The sequence below is a fragment of the Rhinolophus sinicus genome, chromosome 16 (genome assembly GCF_057876585.1).
Source record: "Rhinolophus sinicus isolate RSI-liver-muscle chromosome 16, RSI-T2T, whole genome shotgun sequence".
In the NCBI taxonomy this organism is placed as follows: domain Eukaryota; kingdom Metazoa; phylum Chordata; class Mammalia; order Chiroptera; family Rhinolophidae; genus Rhinolophus; species Rhinolophus sinicus.
In genome coordinates, this window is record NC_142516.1 from 2,633,822 (window position 1) to 2,655,276 (window position 21,455).

The 21,455-nt window shown below is 55.8% G+C and overlaps 1 protein-coding gene across 2 annotated transcripts; it reads right to left on the reverse strand.

Annotated features, from left to right (window-relative positions):
• Positions 1-815: 815 nt before the first annotated feature.
• Positions 816-21,300, reverse strand: WDR5 (WD repeat domain 5). Of its 2 annotated transcripts, none has more exons than XM_019718312.3 (14): positions 21,087-21,300; positions 17,446-17,637; positions 16,632-16,740; positions 16,234-16,307; positions 15,770-15,859; positions 15,470-15,559; positions 15,174-15,257; positions 12,415-12,470; positions 9,014-9,060; positions 6,617-6,692; positions 5,204-5,237; positions 4,789-4,863; positions 3,975-4,062; positions 816-2,808 (listed from the first exon to the last, which is right to left on the reverse strand). In XM_019718312.3, the coding sequence occupies exons 2-14, from the start codon at positions 17,524-17,526 to the stop codon at positions 2,708-2,710; spliced, it is 1,005 nt and encodes a 334-aa protein (XP_019573871.1). In that variant the 5' UTR covers positions 17,527-17,637; positions 21,087-21,300; the 3' UTR covers positions 816-2,707. The 2 variants fall into 2 exon arrangements, with proteins under 2 accessions (XP_019573871.1, XP_019573870.1); XM_019718311.3 differs by lacking the exon at positions 21,087-21,300 and adding an exon at positions 20,493-20,800.
• Positions 21,301-21,455: the final 155 nt, after the last annotated feature.

Consider the following 21,455-nt stretch of genomic DNA (forward strand, 5'->3'; position numbering starts at 1 on the left):
GGACCTCTGGTCCCTGACGCCTGGTGAGGGAACCAGTAGGGAGCTTGAGATGACCAACCACATGCAGGTGGCACCAGCTCAAACCACGAATGTATGTGTGTGTAAACATTTTTTTTTTTTTTTTTTGTCTGTGAAACGATCCTGGATTTTTTTTTTTAATTTATTGGGGTGACAATCGTTAGTAAAATTACATAGATTTCAGGTGTACAATTCTGTATTACATCATCTATAAATCCCACTGTGTGTTCACCACTCAGAGTCAGTTCTCCTTGCATCACCATATATTTGATCCCTATCTTTTTAAAGATACTAAGACAACTGGGAAAATCTAGACACCAAATATTTGATTAAAGAATATTTTAGGTGTGAATGTGGTATTGTGGTGACTCTGCTTTTGGAGAATTTTCCTTTGGATACTGTGTCGTCACTGCTTAAATAACAAAATGCCTGGGATTTATACACAAATAACGGGAGGGGCACACAAACCAAGATGTGTTGTTTTTTGAATTCGGATGACTTTTGTTCACAATTATCCATAATAGTTTTGTTTTTAATGAATATACTAGAAGATATTCCCCAAGATGTGAGTGGTCGTGGGAATCTAGGTGAGTTACTGTCTTTGCCTATTTGCTTTACATCGTCAATAATTAGCACAGATACCTAACTTTCATGGTAAGAAAGGCTATTTTGAAAAAAACCACGAACTTTCCACCAGAGTGCACTGGCCTAGAGCAGGGAAAGGGCCATGTCTGCTGCCCCCCGGCCCCCCCAGATAACAGCCACACGGTAAGGTAAAAAATTCTTCCGGGACAAAATTACAAGACATGAAAATCTTTATTTCCAAAAGAGAAAGTATTTTTACATAAATCTACAACAGAGAATTCCAATGTAGAAAAAATACACTATATTCAAGGACACGGTGTCTGCACGCACCACCACCACCCCTTCCAGGGACAAAATGACACCAGGACCAACAAAGCTGAAGGGACCTCGTCGTGTCTTAGGAAGAGCCACTGGAACTGACACACAGAACTGCAGCATTTTCTATCAAAACACGCTGCAAACACGGGTCCCAGCCTGAGAACTGAACCCATTTTATTGCAGCAGCTCATTCCTAGAACAGGTAACCCACTGGTCCACCAACTTCCAAGGAGAGGACGCGGAACTGTAGGAAGCTTATTTCCAGATGCCTCTAGAACTGTCATGCTACCCCATGTGACAGCAGCCACCAGAGGGCTCCCAGGAAAACCAGGGGCAGCCCCAACTTCCTCCACGGCCCATCCCACTAAAGGTCTTGTGGCTTCTCATCACTTCACACCGTCCAGAACCCCGGACCCGGGGACTCTAGACCTTAGGAAAGCAGAGCGCGCTGGAAGGCAGACTGCTGACGTCGGCCATCCGTACCCCAGCCCCAGGCGGGAACACACCTCCCGGGCCTCCCCGAGGTGCGGCAGACAGCCTCCACCACAAAGGTCCCGACACCGGCAGAAGGGGCTCGAACCCCTGGGTGGGCCTTGCTGCACTGCACACAGGGGTCCCCAAGGGCCCCCATGGACTGGCAGCAGCTGCAAACAGCTCTGCAGTCCTACCACCCCCACCGAGGCCTGCCTGCTGGGGAGGGCCAGGCGGCTGGATGACACCCACCGCCCTTTGAAGAGCCAGCTCCCAGGCCCGCCAGGGACGCCACGAAACTTGCGGGCCTCAGGCTGCCAACGGGAGTGGGCACCAGCCTGAGCCCATCAGACCAGAGTCTCATCCTAGAACTGAGGCACCTCATATGCCCCCGTCTCCCGAGACAGCCATCTGCAACGGTCAACAGGGCGTCTCACGGCCGCCGGCTGCTTTGCAACTAAGCACGTCCTCCAGCCCCACGTTTACCCGGTTAAGCTGCGGGAAGTCTAGTCCTCTGCGGCCCCTGGCTTCCGGAGGACAAGGAAAGAACGCATGCATCGTCGGGGGCATCAGGCCTCAAAAAAAGTCCTTTGAACCTCCTGCCAACTCGGAGGCTTTTCATACAGAAGCCAGTGGAGACAAGCTTCGCGTGATTGCGGCTGCTGCAACCGTGCACAAAATCCTACCTTTTCTTACAGCCTGTGGCTGCTGGTGGCGTGAACACCAGGGACACAAACAGGAGACTAGTGAGTGCCACCACCATGCCGTCAGCACAGGGGCTATGAGTTCCCAACATACAAAAGGTTTTGTACACGGAAATAACCTCACAGTGGTCTGTTTTCCAGAAAGACTTTAAAATACACTGGGAACTACTACAGGCAGGAACCGATGACAGTGACAACAGTGTCGCTAGAGCATCTACTGGACACACAAGAGGGGACCCACCCTGCGGAGGCCGGGCTGGGAGAGGCCGTGGTGGTGACTGGTCACAGCGCTTGCACTGGGTAAGAAAACATCAAGAACAGTACAGAACACTTACTGGAAAAAAACACAACGCATGTAATTTGAACTTCACCCTTTTGTAATAAAAAATTAAACTTTTGTTGACTGTTTGAACATAATACAGACTAAGAACTCTTCCCCAGACAGTATGAGAGGAATTGGCAAGAAATGTCACCTTCTAGAACTTTCTGGTGGTAACACTTCCCCTTCAGAGGCGGCCCCCCAGTCCCCGGGCCTGGGCAACCGCTGAGACACCTCGCTCCTTGCCAATCGGGCCCGCTTCCCGCCAGCCCCTCCCGTGGCACCCGAGGGCCTAGCAGTCACTCTTCCAGAGCTTAATCGTTTTGTCATTTTCCAGTGCGGCCGAGGCGATGATGTTCTCTGTTGGGTGGCATGCCGTCGAGATCACAACATCTGCAAACAGGGACAGTCAAGAACGGTGTCCTGCTTGGTGCGGGGAGCTCCTCCCACTCCCAGCCTGGCCCACCCAGCCGCTGACCGCCGCCTCGCGCAACCTTCTCCTGCACCGAGCTTTCAGGGCGCTACCGAAGCGACAAGCACTGCGCTGCCCGCCCGTCCGGCACACGGAGCCCGGGGCCACGGAGCAGGACAGTGGGCTGACAGGATGGTGAGCCCCGGCCTGGAAAGCTGCGTGAAGCAGAAGCCTCTGAGCGCCAGTCCGTCTGCAAGGGGATGACGTCAGCATGCCCTCGAGCTGGCCCCAGGGCAGACCTGCGCTGTGCCGTGCACACACACACACACACCTGGCGGCTGTCACAGGCGGTCTCACTGCGCCCACAACACGCACTTTCCCCTGGACCCAGAGCCCATGTTCCCACTGCCTCCCATCACAGCTGGAACCAAGGCGCTTGAGGGGACCACTATCTCCGTGAGTCAAGGCCATCCCCCAGGTGGGGGCATCACCTGTCATGAGCGGGCACCTGGGGTCGGCCCGCTTAACGTACTTATAGCTTTCACATAAACTGAACCCCTGAATTTGACCTGTTGCCCACATGGCTCCCACAAGCACTGAGCGTTGCCCAGGCTGCCTGCAAAGAGCAGTGAGCCCTGTGGGGAGAGCAGGCCAACCGCGCAGACCGAGCGTCAGTGCCCCGTCCGGGGTGAGCCTTTTGGGGGGGGGTTGCTCTTTTAGGGGAGACTGTTTGACTTACCACTTTCTACTGACTGCAGAAGAGAGTGCCGGAGGGAAGGGGAACAGGTGGGGGTGGGGAGGAGGAAAACACCCGGGTGCTGAGGAACCAGGGAAGGGGCAGCCCCTCAGCTGCCTGGCAGACCGGTCAGAGCCCCTACAGTGGCCAGAGGACGTCCCCAGTCCTTGCACCAGTCTGGACCTAAGCAGCCACAGAACCCGTGTGGACGTCTGGCTGGGCAGCCTGGCAGACGGACGGAAGAGGAAGGTAAAGCCGAGACCAGCCCGGCCAGCTGGGAGCTCGGACAAAGCCCAGGCCACCAGAGGGCCAAGGGGCAAGAGGTGGACTCGGACGCCCCCACACTGAGACGCTGCCTCGCCTGTGCTGCTCCAGCAACCGCCACTGCACATAAGCCCGACTCCAGCTCACCTGTGTGACCCTGCAATTTCTGCACAATCTCCTTTGTCTGAAGGTTCCAGATGTACACAAGGTTATCTTCTGAACCAGACACGATCCACTGGGCAGGGCAGCAACAAAAAGGGAGGGCGACATGAGAAACCCAGGTCAGAGTTCACTTGTGTGGACCGGACGGGTTCACTTTCCAACCCCCCAACTCACACCCTCCCTTCCGGGGGCTGCTGTGCTGGAATCTAAACGCTGGGCTTCGTCCCTGTCCAGGACAGCCTACGTCACCTCCCCGAGTCCAGACAGCCCTGCCCGCTCCCACCCACCACTGAGAACCATGCCATGCGCCAGACTTCTGGGATAGAAAATGTTCTCAATGACCACTTTCTAAGTTTTTGTGTCACTTATAGTTCAGCTGAATGTCACGTCTACTCTAGTCATACTCCACCTGGACCCAGCGACTGAGACGCTGTAGTGAAGACCCACTCAGGGCTGGACGGCCTGTTAGGACCACTCCAGTCGGGAGCCTAAACTAGCCGTCCCCCCGGGACAAGGCTGTGGCCATGCCCCTGACTTAAAGGGACACACCAGCTGATCAGTTACCACAGCCCCTCGCCACCACCTCCGTGAATGGAATGGGCGGGGCCAGAAGCAGGTGTGAAAAGACACCCCACAGCTGAGTGACAGTCACCACTGCTTTACGTCATGCGACTTCATTTTGGTTAAAAAACTAACTCCTACTGTTCTGTGGGCACGGAAAGCGTCTCTAAGAGTTCCAACCTGTAGCGGGGTCACCTCTCAGCGGGACAATCTGGAAAGGACGCTGGAGAAAACTCACCTTCCCACCAGTAACAGAGAAATTCGCAAATATGCAGTATTTCTCGTTCTTGTGACCGGTATATGTCTTCAGGCACTGAAAAGGCAAAGGCAACAGTCTGTTCATAGTCATGATTTCCCCACGTTCCAGATAATTCCCCGATTCTGAGAGCAGGCACTTTACGGCTGACTACACTTAGTTCGGAAAAGCACTCTAAACACCTACAGTACAAACCCAATGTGCTCAGAGCTTTGACTTGTAGACTGGCAGGCTGCAAACCCCGCATTTTTAAGAAATGGGCATGAAACCAACGCAATGGAGCTGGCTTTCTGAGCCCCTCTGCTTCAGCTCCTGGCTCAGCTCTGCCACCAACCGAAGCCACAGCCTGGAATACTGCACAACCCCAACTCAAGCGGGCCGTCTCCCAGCTGCTCACCTTCCCCTTGCTGTAGTCCCAGAGTTTCAGCGTGCTGGAAGGCAGAGAAAGGGGGTGAGTCAACCACACATTTCCGGGGTCTCTCTGAGGCCTGTCTGCTGTCTCTGTGCCCCTCTGCTGCTCGTATGTCTGGAGCAAAGCCGGTGGTGGGGCACCCCCTCACCCTGTCCAAGTGTGGGTACCCAGGGGGCAGGGCACGGTGTCCACTGATCTAAGGACATCCCAGTACAGTGCAAGAATCCCAAATACTTGTGGTTCAAAGACAGACGTTTTTAATAGACATAAGAAAAAATGCTCAACATCACTAATCATCAGAGATATGCAAATAAAAACCACAATGAGATATCACCTCACCCCAGTCAGAATGGCTATCATCAACAAGACAAATAGTAACAAGTGTTGGAGAGGCTGTGGAGAAAAAGGAACCCTCATACACTGTTGGTGGAATGCAGACGGGTGCAGCCGTCATGGAAGGCACTGTGGAGGTTCCTCAAAAAATTACGAATAGAATTGATCATATGACCCAGCAATACCTCTCCTATCTACCCAAAAAATCTGAAAACATTTATACAGAAAGACATGTGTGCTCCAATGTTCACTGCAGCTTTGTTTACGGTGGCCAAGACATGGAAACAACCAAAATGTCCTTCGATAGATGAATGGATAAAGAAGTTGTGGTATATATACACAATGGAATACTATTCGGCGGTAAGAAAAGATGATATAGAAACATTTGTGACAACATGGATGGATCTTGAGAGTATAATGCTAAGCGAAATAAGTCAGACAGAAAAAGCAGAGAACCATGTGATTTCACTGCTATGTGGTATATAAACCAAAAACAACAAAAGAACAAGACAAACAAAGATAGACGTTTTTAAAGGAAGCTGCTGGGAGCTCCCTAAATCACTATGTGGTCACCACATTCCCGTGCAAAAGGGATGTGGGGTTGCTGGTTCCAGCACCCCCCAGAACAGAGGTCAGCAGTAGCACTCCTTCCGACCTCGGCAGGAACCCAGCCCTCCCACATGGGGGGCGCAGAGCTGGGAGGGAGCACAGCCCCAAGTGTACACAGGGAGGCGGAGCCTAAAGGACCTCCCACGGCAGAAGGCCGACAGTCCGACTGATGGGGAAATCTTCCACGTGTGTGGGGGCAAGCCAAGGTGCTGGGGCAGAACCCAAAGGCATGGCCCCCCTGCAGAGAAAGGGCCGGGGGAGGCTGCCCTGGCCACACCATCACCACAGAGATTCGCCTTCTGGCAGACAGCCACCCACCCCTCACCCCCTCTCCCCCTCCACCAGCATCCCGGAAGCTGGAGCCCAGCAGGAGGGTCTGGGTCCATACTGGGCTCAGGAAGTTTAATACTGGTAGGAAGAGGGTTCCCGGGCAGGTGGAGAGGCACAAGCGCTTACTTGTCCAAGGTCGCAGCCAGGATGTACTTGCCATTCGGAGAGAACTTCACAAAGGACACGGGAGGGTTGTCATCATCTGTAGGGAAACAGACAGGCTGAGGCCAGGCTGCTGAGGCCACAGCACGGAGCGGGCAAGGAGGATGCCCGCATCACAGCACAGAGCCATCCCAGTGAGGCCACTGCCACCGGTGCCAGCACCACCACCCTGGTCAGAGTCCCCGAGGAGCCGGCTACACCTCCCTTCACCCCCCCTCGTGCAGTCGTGCGCCGTGTCAATGCTCCTCCAGCCTGCGGGCCCATCACGGGCCCCGTGACCGTGACAAAGGCTCGAGCAGCACAGGGCCTGCAGCAACTCCGTCAGGCTGCCAGGCTGCCAGGCTTTGGGACGGCAGGGACCACACAAGGACTCAGGACGAGCTTCCTCACGTGCAACAGTGTGCAAACCCCCAGCTCGGCTGAGCGATTACGGGGAATAAGGAAGTGACAGTGGATAAGCTCACATCTTCCTGTTACTCAGTTACAGCAAGATTTGTAAGTTCCCTCCAGAAACCACCCTCACGATATACCCACATCCTCGCTTCTGACCCCGGGTGGCCCTGGAAATCCAGGTCAGGGCCTCCGTGGGGCTCAGCCGTGAACCCTCTCACAGCTGACAAGGGGCCGGTACTCCGGCACCCCAGCTACGTGCCGCTCCTCTAAGCCTCACGTAGGGAGGAGCGTTTCCCTGGCCTGAGTGAGAAGATTGGGGGCGGGCACCCTGGTGTGGGAGCAGGGGTGGCTGGTGTCCCGAGCACCGGGGGAGAGCGTCATTACCACCTCGGAGGACCCGGGCCCGGCCACTGCGCACCGGGTGCCTCTGCTGCCGCCCGGTCCCAGACACTGAAAAGGACATGAGAAGGCGTGAGGCCACTCACAGCCCCTCGGGTCCCAGGACTCCACGGGAAGGCAGCGCGTAACTCAGACGAGGTGAGGGGTGCCGACAGTGCGAACCCCAGCCCTGTGGTTAGCAAAGTGTCATGGGACCTGTTGGCTCAAGTCCAGAAAGTTCTAACTCCCTAGACCTGAAATCAGAACCAGGCAGGGAAATGGCGGCCGTGCGCCCCTGCCTCCCTGGGGCTCTTGCTGCTAGCCTTGGGCTACGTAATTAAGCTCCCCGGGCCTCGGTTTCCAGCCCAGCTGAGGGGTGGCCGCGAAGATTAAATGTGTTAACACGACGGTGCCAAGCACAGAGCGGGCACTTCACCCAGCAGAGGTGGCGGCACCAGGCCTCTGGGGAAAACACGCTGTGACACACACTGCAATGTTGCTGTGGGAAATAAGGCTGCACGTCCCAAGGGTGGCCCGTAAAGCAAGAAAACCACCAAGGCCGCTGTGAGGGCCGAACTGAGTCCTCTCAAAACCCTCATCCTGAAGCCCTAACCTCAGCACCTCCGACGTGGTTCTACCTGGAGACAGCCTCTAACGGGCTGCCTGAGCCCAAAGGAGGCCCTTCCGGGGGGCCTTGGTCCAAGCTGACGGGTGTCTGGAAGTCGAGGAGATCGGGACACCCAGGGCACACTCACAGAGGAGCCACCGTGCGAGCACACACCGAGAAGGCTGAGGACAGGCCTGCCGAGACCAGAACTGGGGAGGATAGTCTGTCGCTGCAGCCCCCAGCCTGGGGTTCTGTTGTGGTGGCCCCAGCAGACTCACGGCCACGTGTAGGAAGGACGCTCAGGGGTGGCGCCCCCTTGGGTAGGCCATGTCCCTCCCTACACGTGGGACTAACTACAGCCCAGGAGGCTACAGCCTGCCTCGCTCTGCCCTAAGCCCAGAGCTGCGAAGGTTTCCAGGCTGACTCGGGTGACCAGCCCTCCAGCGGGAACCCTGCCCTGGTCAGAGCCTTCCCAGGACCCATCCCGCCTGCCCACACACCCCTGCCCAGGCCAGGCTGTCTTCCCACTCCATTACGTCACACCCCTGCCAGAGCCACCCTCCCTCGTCCCCAAGGAGCCCCTCCAACGCCACCTGCAGAGACCATAGTGCCTTCCTCCAGGCTCCTTCCCGCCCACCCGTGCACCCTTGGCAGGTGGGGCCAATCACACCTGCTCCAGAAATGATCTGAGAAGACAGCCCCCGAGGCCGAGGCCAGGGAGGGAGACCGAGGGTCCCAGGCACCGGCCGAGTCGGTAGGGCTCAGAGGTCCTTCCAAGGACACTGCAGGGCACAGCCCCAGTTCGTCAGGAAGGAGCTGATGGGCGACAGAACAGCCCGAGGGAGCAGATCCAGGACAGAAGAGAGGGAGGCTTCCAGAAAACCACAGAAGAGCGAGGGTGGGGGGCCGTGCAGGAGAGCACCCCAGCGGGGTCACCTGGAGGAAAGACCCCTCAAGGCGGGAGGCAGAAGCCCAGTTCTCACCGATCAGCGTCTTCAAGCACTGGCCCGACGCGGTGTCCCAGATCCGACTGCAAAGCAAAGACAAAACACTGTTCAAAAGCGTGTTTACTACGCACAGGTTATGCGTTCACAGTTCTTAATCAGATACAAGTTTTACAACCAACACATTCCCGCCTTCATTTCTTCACATATGCTTCACTCGTTCACTCGTTCACTGAACAATCTTATGTTCTAGGGACATCGGACGCCGTGTGCGCTTGCTTCTCTTCCAAAGGCGCACGTCCACAGCAGGAGAAAGCACCACGGAGAATGGCCAGCCCCTCCACCGTCCTCGGCCCCGGGGAGGCGCTGGCAGCCCTGCCTGGTTCCTTGCAGGTCTCCAGGTGCACGTACACCCTGAGCACGTAGCCACTCGGGAGTTCGTTTTATATAAAAACAGATGCTCACATGCAATTTCCTGGACAGCCCTAAGTGTCGCTGTTCCCGGCGTGGATGTCACATTGGTCATTTCGGAGCTTCCGAGACTTTTCTCCAGAAATAACATTTTTGGAAGCACACACCACCGTGTATCAGAGTCTGCACTTGTGGGGCATGGATCCCAGGCGGCGGCCTGGGCATGGGGTCGAAGGGCGCCTCCCCAGGATGGAGGCCCCTTTTTATGCGCTAGTGTGGGGTCGGCGCCTCGTCCTGGGTCCTCGGCTCTACGCTGTGTCTCTTTGGTGTCACCCTTTTCTCCACGTGGGTCCTGCTCTTTCTTGTTAAGACATATTCCCAAGTATCCTAATGTTTCTGTCACTATCACATATAGAACTGTTTTGTCACCCACTTACTGGTAACTCCTGGCAGAGAGAAAAACTATCGGTTTCCAAGCATTTCCCTGGCCAAAGGCTGGGTGGCACTTTGTAGCCGGCAGGACCCTGGGGCCAGACATGTGCGCTGGACCCTGGCTGTCACTTACCCACGGGGAGGAACCGGGCAAGTGCTGACGCCTGCCTCAGTTTCCCAACTGAAAGGCGGGATGGTGAAAACCAAGTGGCCCCATCACAGCGCTGGTATGGGGGCTAAACGAGCTGGTGTTTGTCAAGGGCCGTATCGGCAGTTTTTAAGTAAAAAACATACAAATACGTCATCTGCTGCTGAGAGCTCAATCTCCACCCAGTTTTCACACAATTACTTTTATTTTCTTACCACATTAACTAGAAACTCAAATACCACTGAATGACGGGGGGAATGGCATGACTCTTTTGCTCCTGATGTTAGTAAAATGGATTTAGCGTGTCACTACTTATCATACAAGCTATTAAAAGTTTCTGGTAAACAGACGACAATACTGGCCTATGTTACTGTTTTTATGAGGAAGGGCTGCCGGCTCTTACCAGCTGCCTACCTGACTGCTACTGGTAATAAGTTACATGGCTGTCTGCCTTGCTTTACTGGCACGATGAATTAGATTACGGGTTTCCTGATGCTTACTACTATTTTCACAATCTGGTCATTACCCAGCAAACCCACCGGTCGTGCAATACTACTTTTAATGCACTGCCGGGCTCTCACTTTGCTAACAGTTTCTCTGGAATCCCGACACTGACATTCTACACGAGCGAAGGGTCTGCGGCGGTTTTCGTTTTGGACCAGGAACCAAGTGTGGGGAGGAGGCTGTGCTAGATCCATAGAGTAGTAGGGGGCGCCCCAGCCTTTTCTGTGGTCAGAAGTTTCAACAGGCATACAAGTTTCTGTTGTTTAAGTGAAGTCCAGTATAAAATCACAGGGCCCGATGTCACTTTTAGCCCTTCAATGCCCTTTTCCAGCCCCCTCACTGGTGACGGGTCCCTCCAGCCCCCCTTCCTCAGTCCACTGAGGAAACAGCAAGTCCCGCGAAGGCCCAGCGCTGCTGAGATGTGGAGCCTCCTCCCTGTGGGTGGGCCACCCACACCCTCATTTCACCTTGCCTATCCCTGCCTTTTCCTTGTTTGGGCTTATAAAGGTTAACTATTTACTGGCCTCATTCAAGAACACGGTTTTTCAAATTGTTTTATTATTTTCCCCCTTTCTCCACCTTTTAACTTCCTAATTTTCCTCCTCCCACTTTCTTGGTATGCTTTTCATTTTTCTTGTGTCTTCAGAAAGCTTTTAGAACCAGTCTACAAGCAATTCCGACTGCTCCCTGCTTTTAAGAAAATCCTCATTTTTCTGCCTGCAGTACCCAACTTCCTCCCCGCGAGCACACACAGCCCGTGCTATGGTCCAGGTCTGCTAAGTCCTAGGTCCCCTTCTGTCACCGTCTAAAAGCCACGTGTCAGGTTTGCAATCTGGTATTTCCAGTTTTCACTTTGGGCTGCTGCGCAGCTCAGCGCAAAGGTTTCGAATTCTCAGTCATTTTCATCAAGGCCGCCTGGTTCGTGACGTGTCTCTCTTTCCCTGCTTAATGCTCCATCTTTAAATCCCACTTATGTTAAATAACATTACTCTTCGCTTTCGATCTGTCCAACACCATCTGCCCATCCTGTGTGTCAAACCCGTAGTGCCCACTTGGTTTTAGGTACCTTTCCCGAAGATAACACAGGAGTCAGAGGCCTTTTAACCCAAGCCGGAGGGCCTCTGCGGAGGGTATTCAGCCAATTCAGCAGCGCCAGGCACACCTGATACATTTCGTCTCCTTTCCTCCCAGGTGTTGTCACATGTATTATTTACGTTACTCTATTTTCTTTTTATGTTACTTTTGCTAAGTGTGGGCACATTTCTAGTCACACTGTCTTTCTCCCTTATAACTGGGAAGTTCCACTGGGGTCATCAATTCAGCCAGTGGCTGCCACCGTGCTGTCCCCTCCCAGTGAGTCACGATGCCATCCCTCCAAACCCAATACAACGAACGCTTCACCCGCACATACCCCTATCACCGATTTCGCTTATAAAGGTTAACTATTTGGGCTTATAAAGGTTAACTAATCTAAAACATATACTTCTGCATCTGCCCTCATTTCTCGTAAACATGAACACTGGCATGACAAACGCCGAGCCCTACAAGCATGACTCGCTGAGACTAAGCTGGATATGGTGCTTGTCACCACCCTAGCGCTTCCTCAGTGGGACACCAGGCTGGTCCACTGACTGCTCAGCTGTCAGCACGTTCCCCTCTGTGCACCAAGTCCGGGAACCTGTGAAGAGCACACTTGGGTGTGTGCACATGGAGACCGGTCCAGCCCAGAAGCACCTCGCAGGGCCTCTGCGGGGGAGGACCCCCCCCGGCCACGCCACCCCCACCCCACTGTCGACCTCAGCAGTATTTTCACCACCCGAGGCTGTACTGTGTGTCTGTCTGTCCTGCCACACCTTGTTTCCCCCCGCTGCTGTACATCCAGAGGCCCAACCAGCCAGGAGGCCTTTACCACACGCTGGCTGACTGAGGAAGTGTCTGCACTTACCAGAGCCCATCGTAGCTACTCGAGACTATCAGGGATCCATCCCGGTTAAAATGCACCTGACGGGAAGGAGTGGGAGAAAAAAGAAACTTACTTTTCGACCACTGACACATTGCTTCTTACCCGCGCGGCCCTCCCACTCGTGAACGCTCACTACAAACGCATGCACCTGCTACGCACGGATGCACCATCGTTTGCTTTAAATTCTACTGATTTCCTGAAGACTCAGAGACACGCAAGCAGCAAGGATAAAATGATCGCTTTTACCCAGTGTCTCACGCAAGTTTGTTTTACGATGGATGACTGAACCATAAAAAGAAAACCAACCCTGAAACACATCTTGACAAGGTAAATCACTTACTACGAAATGTACTGTTGGAAACAAACAAACACAACCAACCATCCAAGACCCACTCGTCTGCCAGATAGAGGCTGAGCCTGTGTGGACCTGCAGTGGTGAAGGTGCCAGAACCCAAAGTGGCTAAACATGACTTCCCCTCACCTTACTTTACAGAGGCAACAACACTCAGGAGAGAAAACCCACTTACTCAGTTAAGTACCCACGAACGGACTCACTGCCTTCTCACTCAGGGGTCCTGCTCAGACAGTGCCGAGAACCAGGAGTCCCGCACACCTAACGCTGGGAACGCCCCAGCGGCTCAAGCTGCCCCGATTCGCAGAGGGGACAGAAACGAGATCCAGGTTGCTCCAAACCTTGTCCGCAGGCACGGTGACCCTCAATTTGCTGCTGGTCCCAGAGGCTGACTTACGATATTCCCACACCATTTATTTGACCTGAAGGCCTAATTCTGCCCATGACAAGGGAAGGCAGGACACACCTTCTGGTAAAGAAATTCCAACCTGAGAAGTCCCTTTCTTCTGATTTATCTTTGGGCTTTTCTTTTCTCCTTTTTCCCAAATGAATCTTAGTGGGAATAAATGTATCACCCAAGGCAAATGGAGGTGTCAGAGAGGCAATTCAGCCCATATGGCACCTTCCAGAAGGTAGTCAACAAATGTAAATGCTATGGAGAAATAAAAGGTGACAAGACACAACCTAATGGGGACACCAAGTCTCAACTCAGATGAACAGACACTTGGAGCTCCCTACGGAGGGGACACCTGGAGACAACGACTCATGCAGAGCACCGAGGCAGGAAACAGAGGGCGAAGCCAAGGAGAAAACAGGCCACCTGGCTGTGGCAAGGGGGCAGGGGTGCAGGACGAGATGCACAGGAGGGGGACTTCGTGGAAGCTGAGACAGGCGTCCAGGCAGGAGAGGACAGTGGCCAGAAAAAGTGGGGGAGGCACTGAGGTGGGGGGAGCCAGCAGAATACCAGCATCCTGGAGGCCTCCAGCTGCAAGACGTGTCCCATAAAAAGCTCAGCGTGTGTACTCGGACACGCCTACCCCGTGTGTAACGTCTGCCCCGCAGAGATCGTCACACACGCACACCAAGCTTCAAAGGAACGTGTGCCCTGCACGCCCTCTGGGAAAAGCGAGAGTTACAAACAAGCCTTCCTGGGGTGACTGGCACAGTCTCCGCTACCCACAGGGCGCGTAGTGCCAGAGGTCGGGGGCCGCAGGACATGCGGGGACACAGGGATGCCCCAGGCACCTTCCTGAGGCAGAGGAACACTCACAGAGCAGCAGCTGTGGAGCAGAAACACTGCTCTTTAGATACAGGAGGCACACTGGGAAAGACATTTAAAAACCAAAGCGCCCAGGGGGCAGACCAGCTGCGGGCAGCTGACCCTGGAGGCTGGGAGGGCAGCAGACTCATCTTCCACTCGCTGCACTGCCTTTTTTAAAATCAGCTCATGTTACTTTTGTAAGAAACAGAGGCTTTCAAAATCCGACCACTGTTTAAGATCAGACCCAACCTCACCATCCCTGACCACTGTGACACAAACAAGACGCTTTCAACACATTTCCTGGTCCCCTCGCGTGTGTTCACCTGTGTGCCAGCCAGTTCTACTAGGACTGTGATGCACACTGGAGGGCAGAGGGCGCAGGCACAGGGTCAGGCCGGGCGCTGGGCACCCTCTCCACAGCAAGCCGCCTTCCTCCCACGCCAGGCACTGGCGGTGGCGCTGGGTCAGCGAGGGCCATGCCCTGGGCCTGGCCTCCCTGCCAGCTCCTCCGTAGCAGCACACGCCACACGTCCTGGACGGATCAGGGCCCACTATGGCCTTCCAAGGCTGAAAAGCACTCACCCACACGACTTTAGAAAGGGAGAGGCACCACCTGCTCAGCGACAACACTGTTTACACGTGAGTCCTCCTGCCTTTCAACAGGCAGACTTGGCTACGAAGCCACCTCAGCCTCTTTCCTAACACAGGAACACTTCGGCCAGTTTTCAAAGGGAGTGATTTAGGACACTGTGTGTGGTTTGACTCTTGCACACTCATTTGTACCCTGGTGGCATCTGCAACTCGGCAGGACATGGAACCCGTGCAGCACGCTCAAGGGGCCGGCCTGCCAAGCGTCCTCCCCCGTGACGGGGTTACCCCGCCAGCCTCCCCTCGAAACTCGCATTCACTCCTAGCCACACTCCCCGACGTGTGGCCCCTTCTTCCAGGCCTGGCAGCCCCCCATCCTGTAAGGTTTGGTTCGGGGGTGCCCCCTGCCGCAGCCTGTGCTTCCACGGGGCACAGGACTGTGGGCTCTGTCTGGGGCGCCCCACAACCCATCTCTGACCGTCACTCTGTACCGCTGGGACAACATCAAGAACTGGACGCTTCCGGGCCCGAGGGACTTACGGCTGAGACTGGATCCGAATGTGCGGGCAACGTCTTGAGGCACTTCCCCGTCTTCACGTCCCATATCCTCACGCTCTCATCAAACTGAAGACAGAGAGAGATTGAAGCGATTCCACAGGCAGCGGAGGAGCCGACAGACCCTCTGGAAGCGCGACCAGCCAGCACCACCCATCATGCCCCGTGAGCCGCAGAGAACGACGCAAAGCTCACCGACACGCCCCAGGTCCTGCTACAAAGTGCGACGCGACGCGACGGCCACTCCCAGCCCTCCCACCAGGAGAGACCAGCGCACTTACGGAGCCTGAGACGATGAGGTTGGACTGGGGGTTGAAGTTACAGCAAAAGACGTAATTACTATGTCCCTTCAGGGTTTTTAGACACTTTCCCTAAAATGAAATATTGTCAGACTGTTATTCCCAGCAACTAATACTGGTGTCAGGTTGACCCATCAACACCTGACCTACAGCAGCTGCAGAGCACACCTGCCGACAACGCCGTCCAAGGCCTGGCTGTCCCCGAACCCGCCCAGCCTCTCCCACAGCGCCCCTTCCCCACCCCACACACTTCACCGGAGGGCGAGCAAGAGTTCGGCTTACCGAGCTCACGTCCCATATCTTTAGGGTTTTATCGTCTGAAGCAGAAACAAGGAGGTTGGAATCCGATGACCAGGCCACATCTGATATTCCCTGGGGAGAAAAACACAGGGTCACCATCTTGATGGGACGAAATACGATTAACCAACAAAGGTCAAACCCCCAACATCCAACTAAAGACACATAAGCACGGTCATCCCACTCTCGAAACCTCTCGCTAGAGCGGGCCATAGAGGAAACACCACGCGGGCCTTGAGGAAAAAAGCATGTCCTCTGCGGCTCTGCCAGGCCTCGCAAGGGACGTCAAAGGCATTTGCTTAAAAAACAGGCAAACACGGTAATGACTAAAAAAAATTCAGGGGGGCACTTAACATCTTAACCTAACAAGCCCTAAAGAGGGGCCCGATCCACTTGCTCGCTGCAGCTACACTGCCCAGCAGTCAGCAGCATATGGCACCCAAACCTACCAGCTTGTGACCCGATATAGTTTTCTCAAATTTTCCATCATAGGCACCCCAAATTTTAATGAGTTTATCTGCAGCTGAAAGAAAGAAGTAAAAAACAACTGAGGTTGTCCAACCATCCACAGTCCAAAATCTGGGCTATCCCACGAGCCCCTGGGAAAGCGTGAATTGCTCAGGAACCCTGAACATGTGCCACCCACAGGAACGGCCCGTCCTCGGGCATCCCTCCCCGTCCTGACCCCTGCCACTTCAGAGTGGCAATGGGCCCGATTTTACAGTCCGACACGGAAGCTAACAGACACACGCTGGCTGCACCCACCCAGCAATCCCCCCCCATCCCTGGGTGTCTCGCCTGCAGCTCAGACAGCCTCTACCACAGCTATGGTCCCACTGATACCTACACGAACTTGCCAGCCACTCCCCATTCGGGCTGAATTTCACAGAGGACACAGCTTTCGTGTGGCCGGCCAGGGTAAATTTCAGAGCATAGTTCGGCTTGACAGGTGTAGGCTGTTGAAGAGACGGTACTAATCAGCAGAAGTAACCCCCCCACACCCGCCCAATTCAACTGACTCCCAGTCCGACTTTGATTCCCAAAGCTTCATCTCAAGCTCAGACCCACCCAGGGAGTTCCAAATTCACCTGCCTACTAGAACTCTGTCTGGATGTCACCTTTCAAATTGCACATGCCTAAATCTGAGCTCATTCTTTGCCCTCAAAAACCCTGCTTGTCCTGCAGCCCCCCCCCCACTCAGTGGCGGGGCTCCACCATCCTAATCCCCACCCCACTGCAATGGGAAGCACCATGACACCTGTGACAGCCCTGGGTCAGCACCCACAAACCCGAAGGCTTGTCCCTTGGTGAGAGGTTTTGTTTGCTGCCCACTCTCTACGGGAGAGTCTGCAGACAGGCCTGGGCATCAGAAGTGTGGGCCAGGGTGGGGGTGCTTCATAACCTGTTGTCTGGGTCCTGCAGTGACTCTTACAAGCAGGACGAAGGAGCTACATGGTGGCTAAAGCCCCTGCCCAGGGGACAGGTCTGGGAAACCCCGACACAGCACACACTAAGCACTGGTTTGGTACGTGGTCATCGAATCAAAACTGGCGCTGCTTAACTGAGGCGGGAGAAGAGACTTAGGGGCTTGAAACGATACTCCCAAGAACCTCCCAGCCTATGTGCCCTCTGCAGTTCCCCGGGAGCCCTCAGGGACGCGCCTTGCTCTGCGTGGCCGACGAGGAAGGGGTGGGCTGTGCTCTGGCAGCCTCCGTCTCCGGCTTCTTCTCCTCTGTTGCCATGGCTTTCAGGCCCACCGGGCAGGGAACCGTGGACAGGGAGGTTGACTGCTCCAAACAGAAGACTCACAGTGCGAAGAGCTGTCTGCTAATCGAAACCTACAGTGGGGGAATCTAGGCCAATAAGAACACCATAGTTTGAAAGTTAATTTCCAGGAAAAAGGAAAGAAAACACTGGACCACCTTCCTGAGCCCTGTAGCAGGGACACGGCTCCAAACTGAGGAGCCCAACTATTAACCTAACTCCCTGTTAATGCTTTTCACGTGCTAAGACCCCCTGCTCTGGCCCCTTTCGTAACATAATCAAAGGCCCCACCTCCAAGGATGCTTCCTATTCTGCTACCCACAGGTCTGCAGGAATGAGCACCGTTCAAGCAAACAAAATGCAATTTTCTTCAAAGAGCCCTTGATTCATTAAAAACACCCACCAAAGGCTTCTTGTCAGGAAACTAACATGCCAAATTACAGGAGAGTGAGTTTGGAACTTATCCAAATCCTCAAATGCATCTCAAGTGCTGCAATGGTGCTCAGAGCCACGTCAAGCGCGAGCTCCCCCAGCAGTCCACACCGCTGGGGGCCTCCCTGTTGCCATGTGCAGGCTGCAGACACTTCGCTCTCTGTCCCCGTGAGGCAACTACGAGACTCGGCCGGAGAGCCCAAACCAGAGCCAGGCCTGCCTGCTGAGGCCTGAAGTACGCACAGATACTGTGCAAGCAAGACACGCTGCAGAGGAGGGGAAAGACGGCAGCTCAATTAGGGTTCACCACTGACAGTGGTAACTACCCAAAAGCTGTGCGTAAGCAACTGTTTCCTCTCACAGGAACAGGTTCCATTCTGTAGATACACCTCACAGCACACTAGGTGATTCTGCAAGTAGGGAAAGTATTATTTAAAAGGAGAGCCACCAAGACGTTCTTGCAAATATCACTAGCCATCCAGCTCCTGGAGCTCGCACCACCTTTAATAAGTTTATACTTGTGAATTTTCACTTGGAGCTTCAAACAGAAAGCTTGCACAAACCCCTCCTCACACCAAGGTGAAATGGAAGCCATACAAAAAAAGAGCAGGACTGAAGTCTTCATCCAAGAGGGGAGGGAGACAAATAACAATGTAACACAGCTGTGCGAAGCCCACGTGCAAACATGGCTGTTTACCTGCAGCAAGAGGGAGCTCATTGCACCCAAAGCCCGCTGCACCCAAAGCCCGCTGCACCCAAAGCCCGCTGCACCCAAAGCCCGCTGCACCCAAAGCCGCTGCACCCAAAGCCGCTGCACCCAAAGCCCGCTGCACCCAAAGCCGGGTACTTGAGTGGAGAGGGGAGGGGCAGGTTGGGTAAACATGCCGGGGGGGCAAAGTGCTGGCACACAGCTGATGCTCAGTAAATGCCAGCTGCATGGTGGTTATCCTCAGCCCCAGTGCTGCCCTCCTAAGTTAGCTGGACAAGGGCAGCGAAGGGAAGGGCTAAGGAAGCGAGCTGGAAGTCTGTTTCACAGAACCCGGCCTTGAGGGAGCCAGACCAGGCGAGGGCTGAGAAAGGTGGCCCGTGGGGTGCCCGGAGAAGCACCAGTGGGAACAGAAGAGGCTTCGTTTAGGGTGCAAGGGCAGGTCAGGAGGCGCAGAGCAGCATCTTTTTAAAAACTGAGACCCACCAGGAGGCGGGGCAGACCTGGCTATCCTCAGGTGAGGACCAGGGAATACAAGCAGGTGGTCTTCAAAGGTGCCCAACCCCCCCACCCCTTGGGCTAGCAAAACATTAACAGGCAAAAATCAGCTGGACTCCTAAGAATAGATTTCTTGTCTCAATGCCCCCAGATTCTACCTAAGGGGGAGGGGGAAGCTCGGCCTTTTCCATGAACATTCAGGTGACTCTGGGCATCAGTTGTTTTGAGGCGACTGGGAAGCTGGCTAGGGACCAGCTCCTTGGGAAGGAGGGTCTGAGGTGAACGGGAACAACCTGGAGTCCCCTCCAGGGCACACTGCCTGCCCCCTCCCAGGACGCACAGGCTTTTCACCCAGGTGAACCTAACCACCCAGGGCCGGGCCCCCAGTCCTTGGCGGGCTCTCCTGACTGCCTGTAAAAAGCAGCTTCCTGGGCTCCCCTCCGGAGACTGGGCCCTCAGATGTGGGAAACAAGAGGTAAGTTGGTGACAAGAAGGTGGCCAGCCCCAGCTGGGGCCTCGGACACACGCTTGCATTCTAGCTCGCCTACCCTTCTACGGAGCCGGGCCACCTGCGAGGCAGCGTCCAGCGCCACACCTGCCAAAGGGCTGGTAAATGGACACGAGGAGGAAACAGCGTGGCTCGGAGCCTCTTGTCACATCACCCGAAACGGCTCCAGCGGACCGAGGCCAGAGCAGTCTCTCCCTCCCTGACAGCGGACCCGCACCCTCGGGACCCCATCCCGGGCCCCTGGGCTCTCGGGAGGGAGAAGGCCTGGCTGCCTCGGCTAAAGGCGAGAGCAGGACGGGGCAGGTAGGGCCGTTTCTGCAGCGGAGCCTGCGCGCCCCGTCCAGGCACCGCTGGCTCGGGTGGGTCTGGGCTCGTTCTTTGGAGAAGCCGTGGAGACGAGGGGAGCTGCAGGCTGGCTGCGGGGAGAAATCGCAGTCCCCCGGCTGGTGGCTTGTCATTAGACCAGAAGGACCGGCCGCGTGGATGAGCGCCGGGACCCCGGGAACCGTTGGGGATCCGTCTGGAGAAGCAGAACGGGACCTCCGCGGGCGGGGCTCCGGGAAGGGGAGGGGGCCGTGCCGGCGGGGCCGGCGCTGGGCGGGGAAGCGGGACTCAGGGCAGATGCCCGGAAAGCGAGGCGGCGTGGGCCCGTGCGGCGTCTGCACCGAGTGGCCCGACAGGCCGGGACCCCGGGCCGAGGCCGAGCCGCCGGAACACGTGCGGCGGCGGCGGTTTGGGGCGCAGCGGCGTCGGCCCCCCACCCTATGCGCGTGTCCGCAGGACGGGCAGGCCCCGCTTACCTGACGGGCCGCAGCGGGCGGGAGCGGGCGCTCCGGGAGTCGCATCAGCCGCCGCCTGGGCGGGAGCCAGGCCGAGCTCGACGAGGCGGCACTGGGCCGGCAGTGCGCGTGCGCGTGCGCGTGCGCGACGGACCGGAGCGGCACTGGGGCGGGGCAAGTGCACAAAGCCGGCCTTTCGGAGCGGCGCTACGGGGAGCGGCGAGGGGCAGACTGCCTCGGGCAGGTCCAACGCCTTAAAGGGACAGCGTGATGCGCGTGCTTCCTGCTTAAAAGCGTTAACCCCAAAGGTGGCCGGTGCAGGCCGTTCTTCTCCTGCACTTTCTAAACACTGAAGTGTAAAGACACTACAGAAAAGTGCTAGTGTGTCCCTCGAATGCTCACATCCTGAGCTCGCCCTGTAGCGACGCTCCCAAGGAGGAGCAGATCTCCCCTCCGGGAACCGAGGGCCAGCGAGGGCCCTAATGCTTCTTCTGGGATCGCGTCCGTCCTGTTGACGGGAGCCGCAGCGTTCAGAGTCCGGCCCTGCCCTGGCCTTCCTCTCCGCGGAGTGTCTCCATTAATGGTCTGGACACCTCGGTACACAGGGACCCTTACCTTCCCACTTTGGTGTGAGGACCCAGAGCTCCAAACGGTTCCGAATGCCCGCACTCCGCCCACCAGCTCTTCCGCAGGGCAGGCGGCCTGGTTGGCGGTCTTCCTGCCTCCCCAGCAGCGAGCCCGCCGGCGCACCTGCTTCCCTCCTGAGGCCCCCAGCCAGGAGAGCCAATACGAACAGTCACTGCGTGCAGGCTGCACTGCTGCCTGCAAGGTGATGTCACAGACAGGTATCATCACCTCCAGGTACAAATGTGGAAGGGGCGGCCCAGGCAGGAAGGCTCGAGGGCGTAAGGAGAACCTGGAGCGCTGTTCTGGCCTGAAGTCCTGTGCGTTCTTACCGCCCCGCCCCACTTCTGCTACCATGTG

What these genes read in the sequence shown, in the direction of transcription:
- WDR5 (XM_019718312.3), bottom strand. Translation starts at nt 17,526, where the DNA reads ATGGCAACAGAGGAGAAGAAGCCGGAGACGGAGGCTGCCAGAGCACAG. An exon ending in CTATATCGGGTCACAAGCTG is followed by an intron (nt 15,860 to 16,233) that starts GTAGGTTTGGGT and finishes TTTTCTCCCCAG; the next exon opens with GGAATATCAGATGTGGCCTG. An exon ending in TCTCTGTTACTGGTGGGAAG is followed by an intron (nt 4,063 to 4,788) that starts GTGAGTTTTCTC and finishes TGCCCTGCCCAG; the next exon opens with TGGATCGTGTCTGGTTCAGA.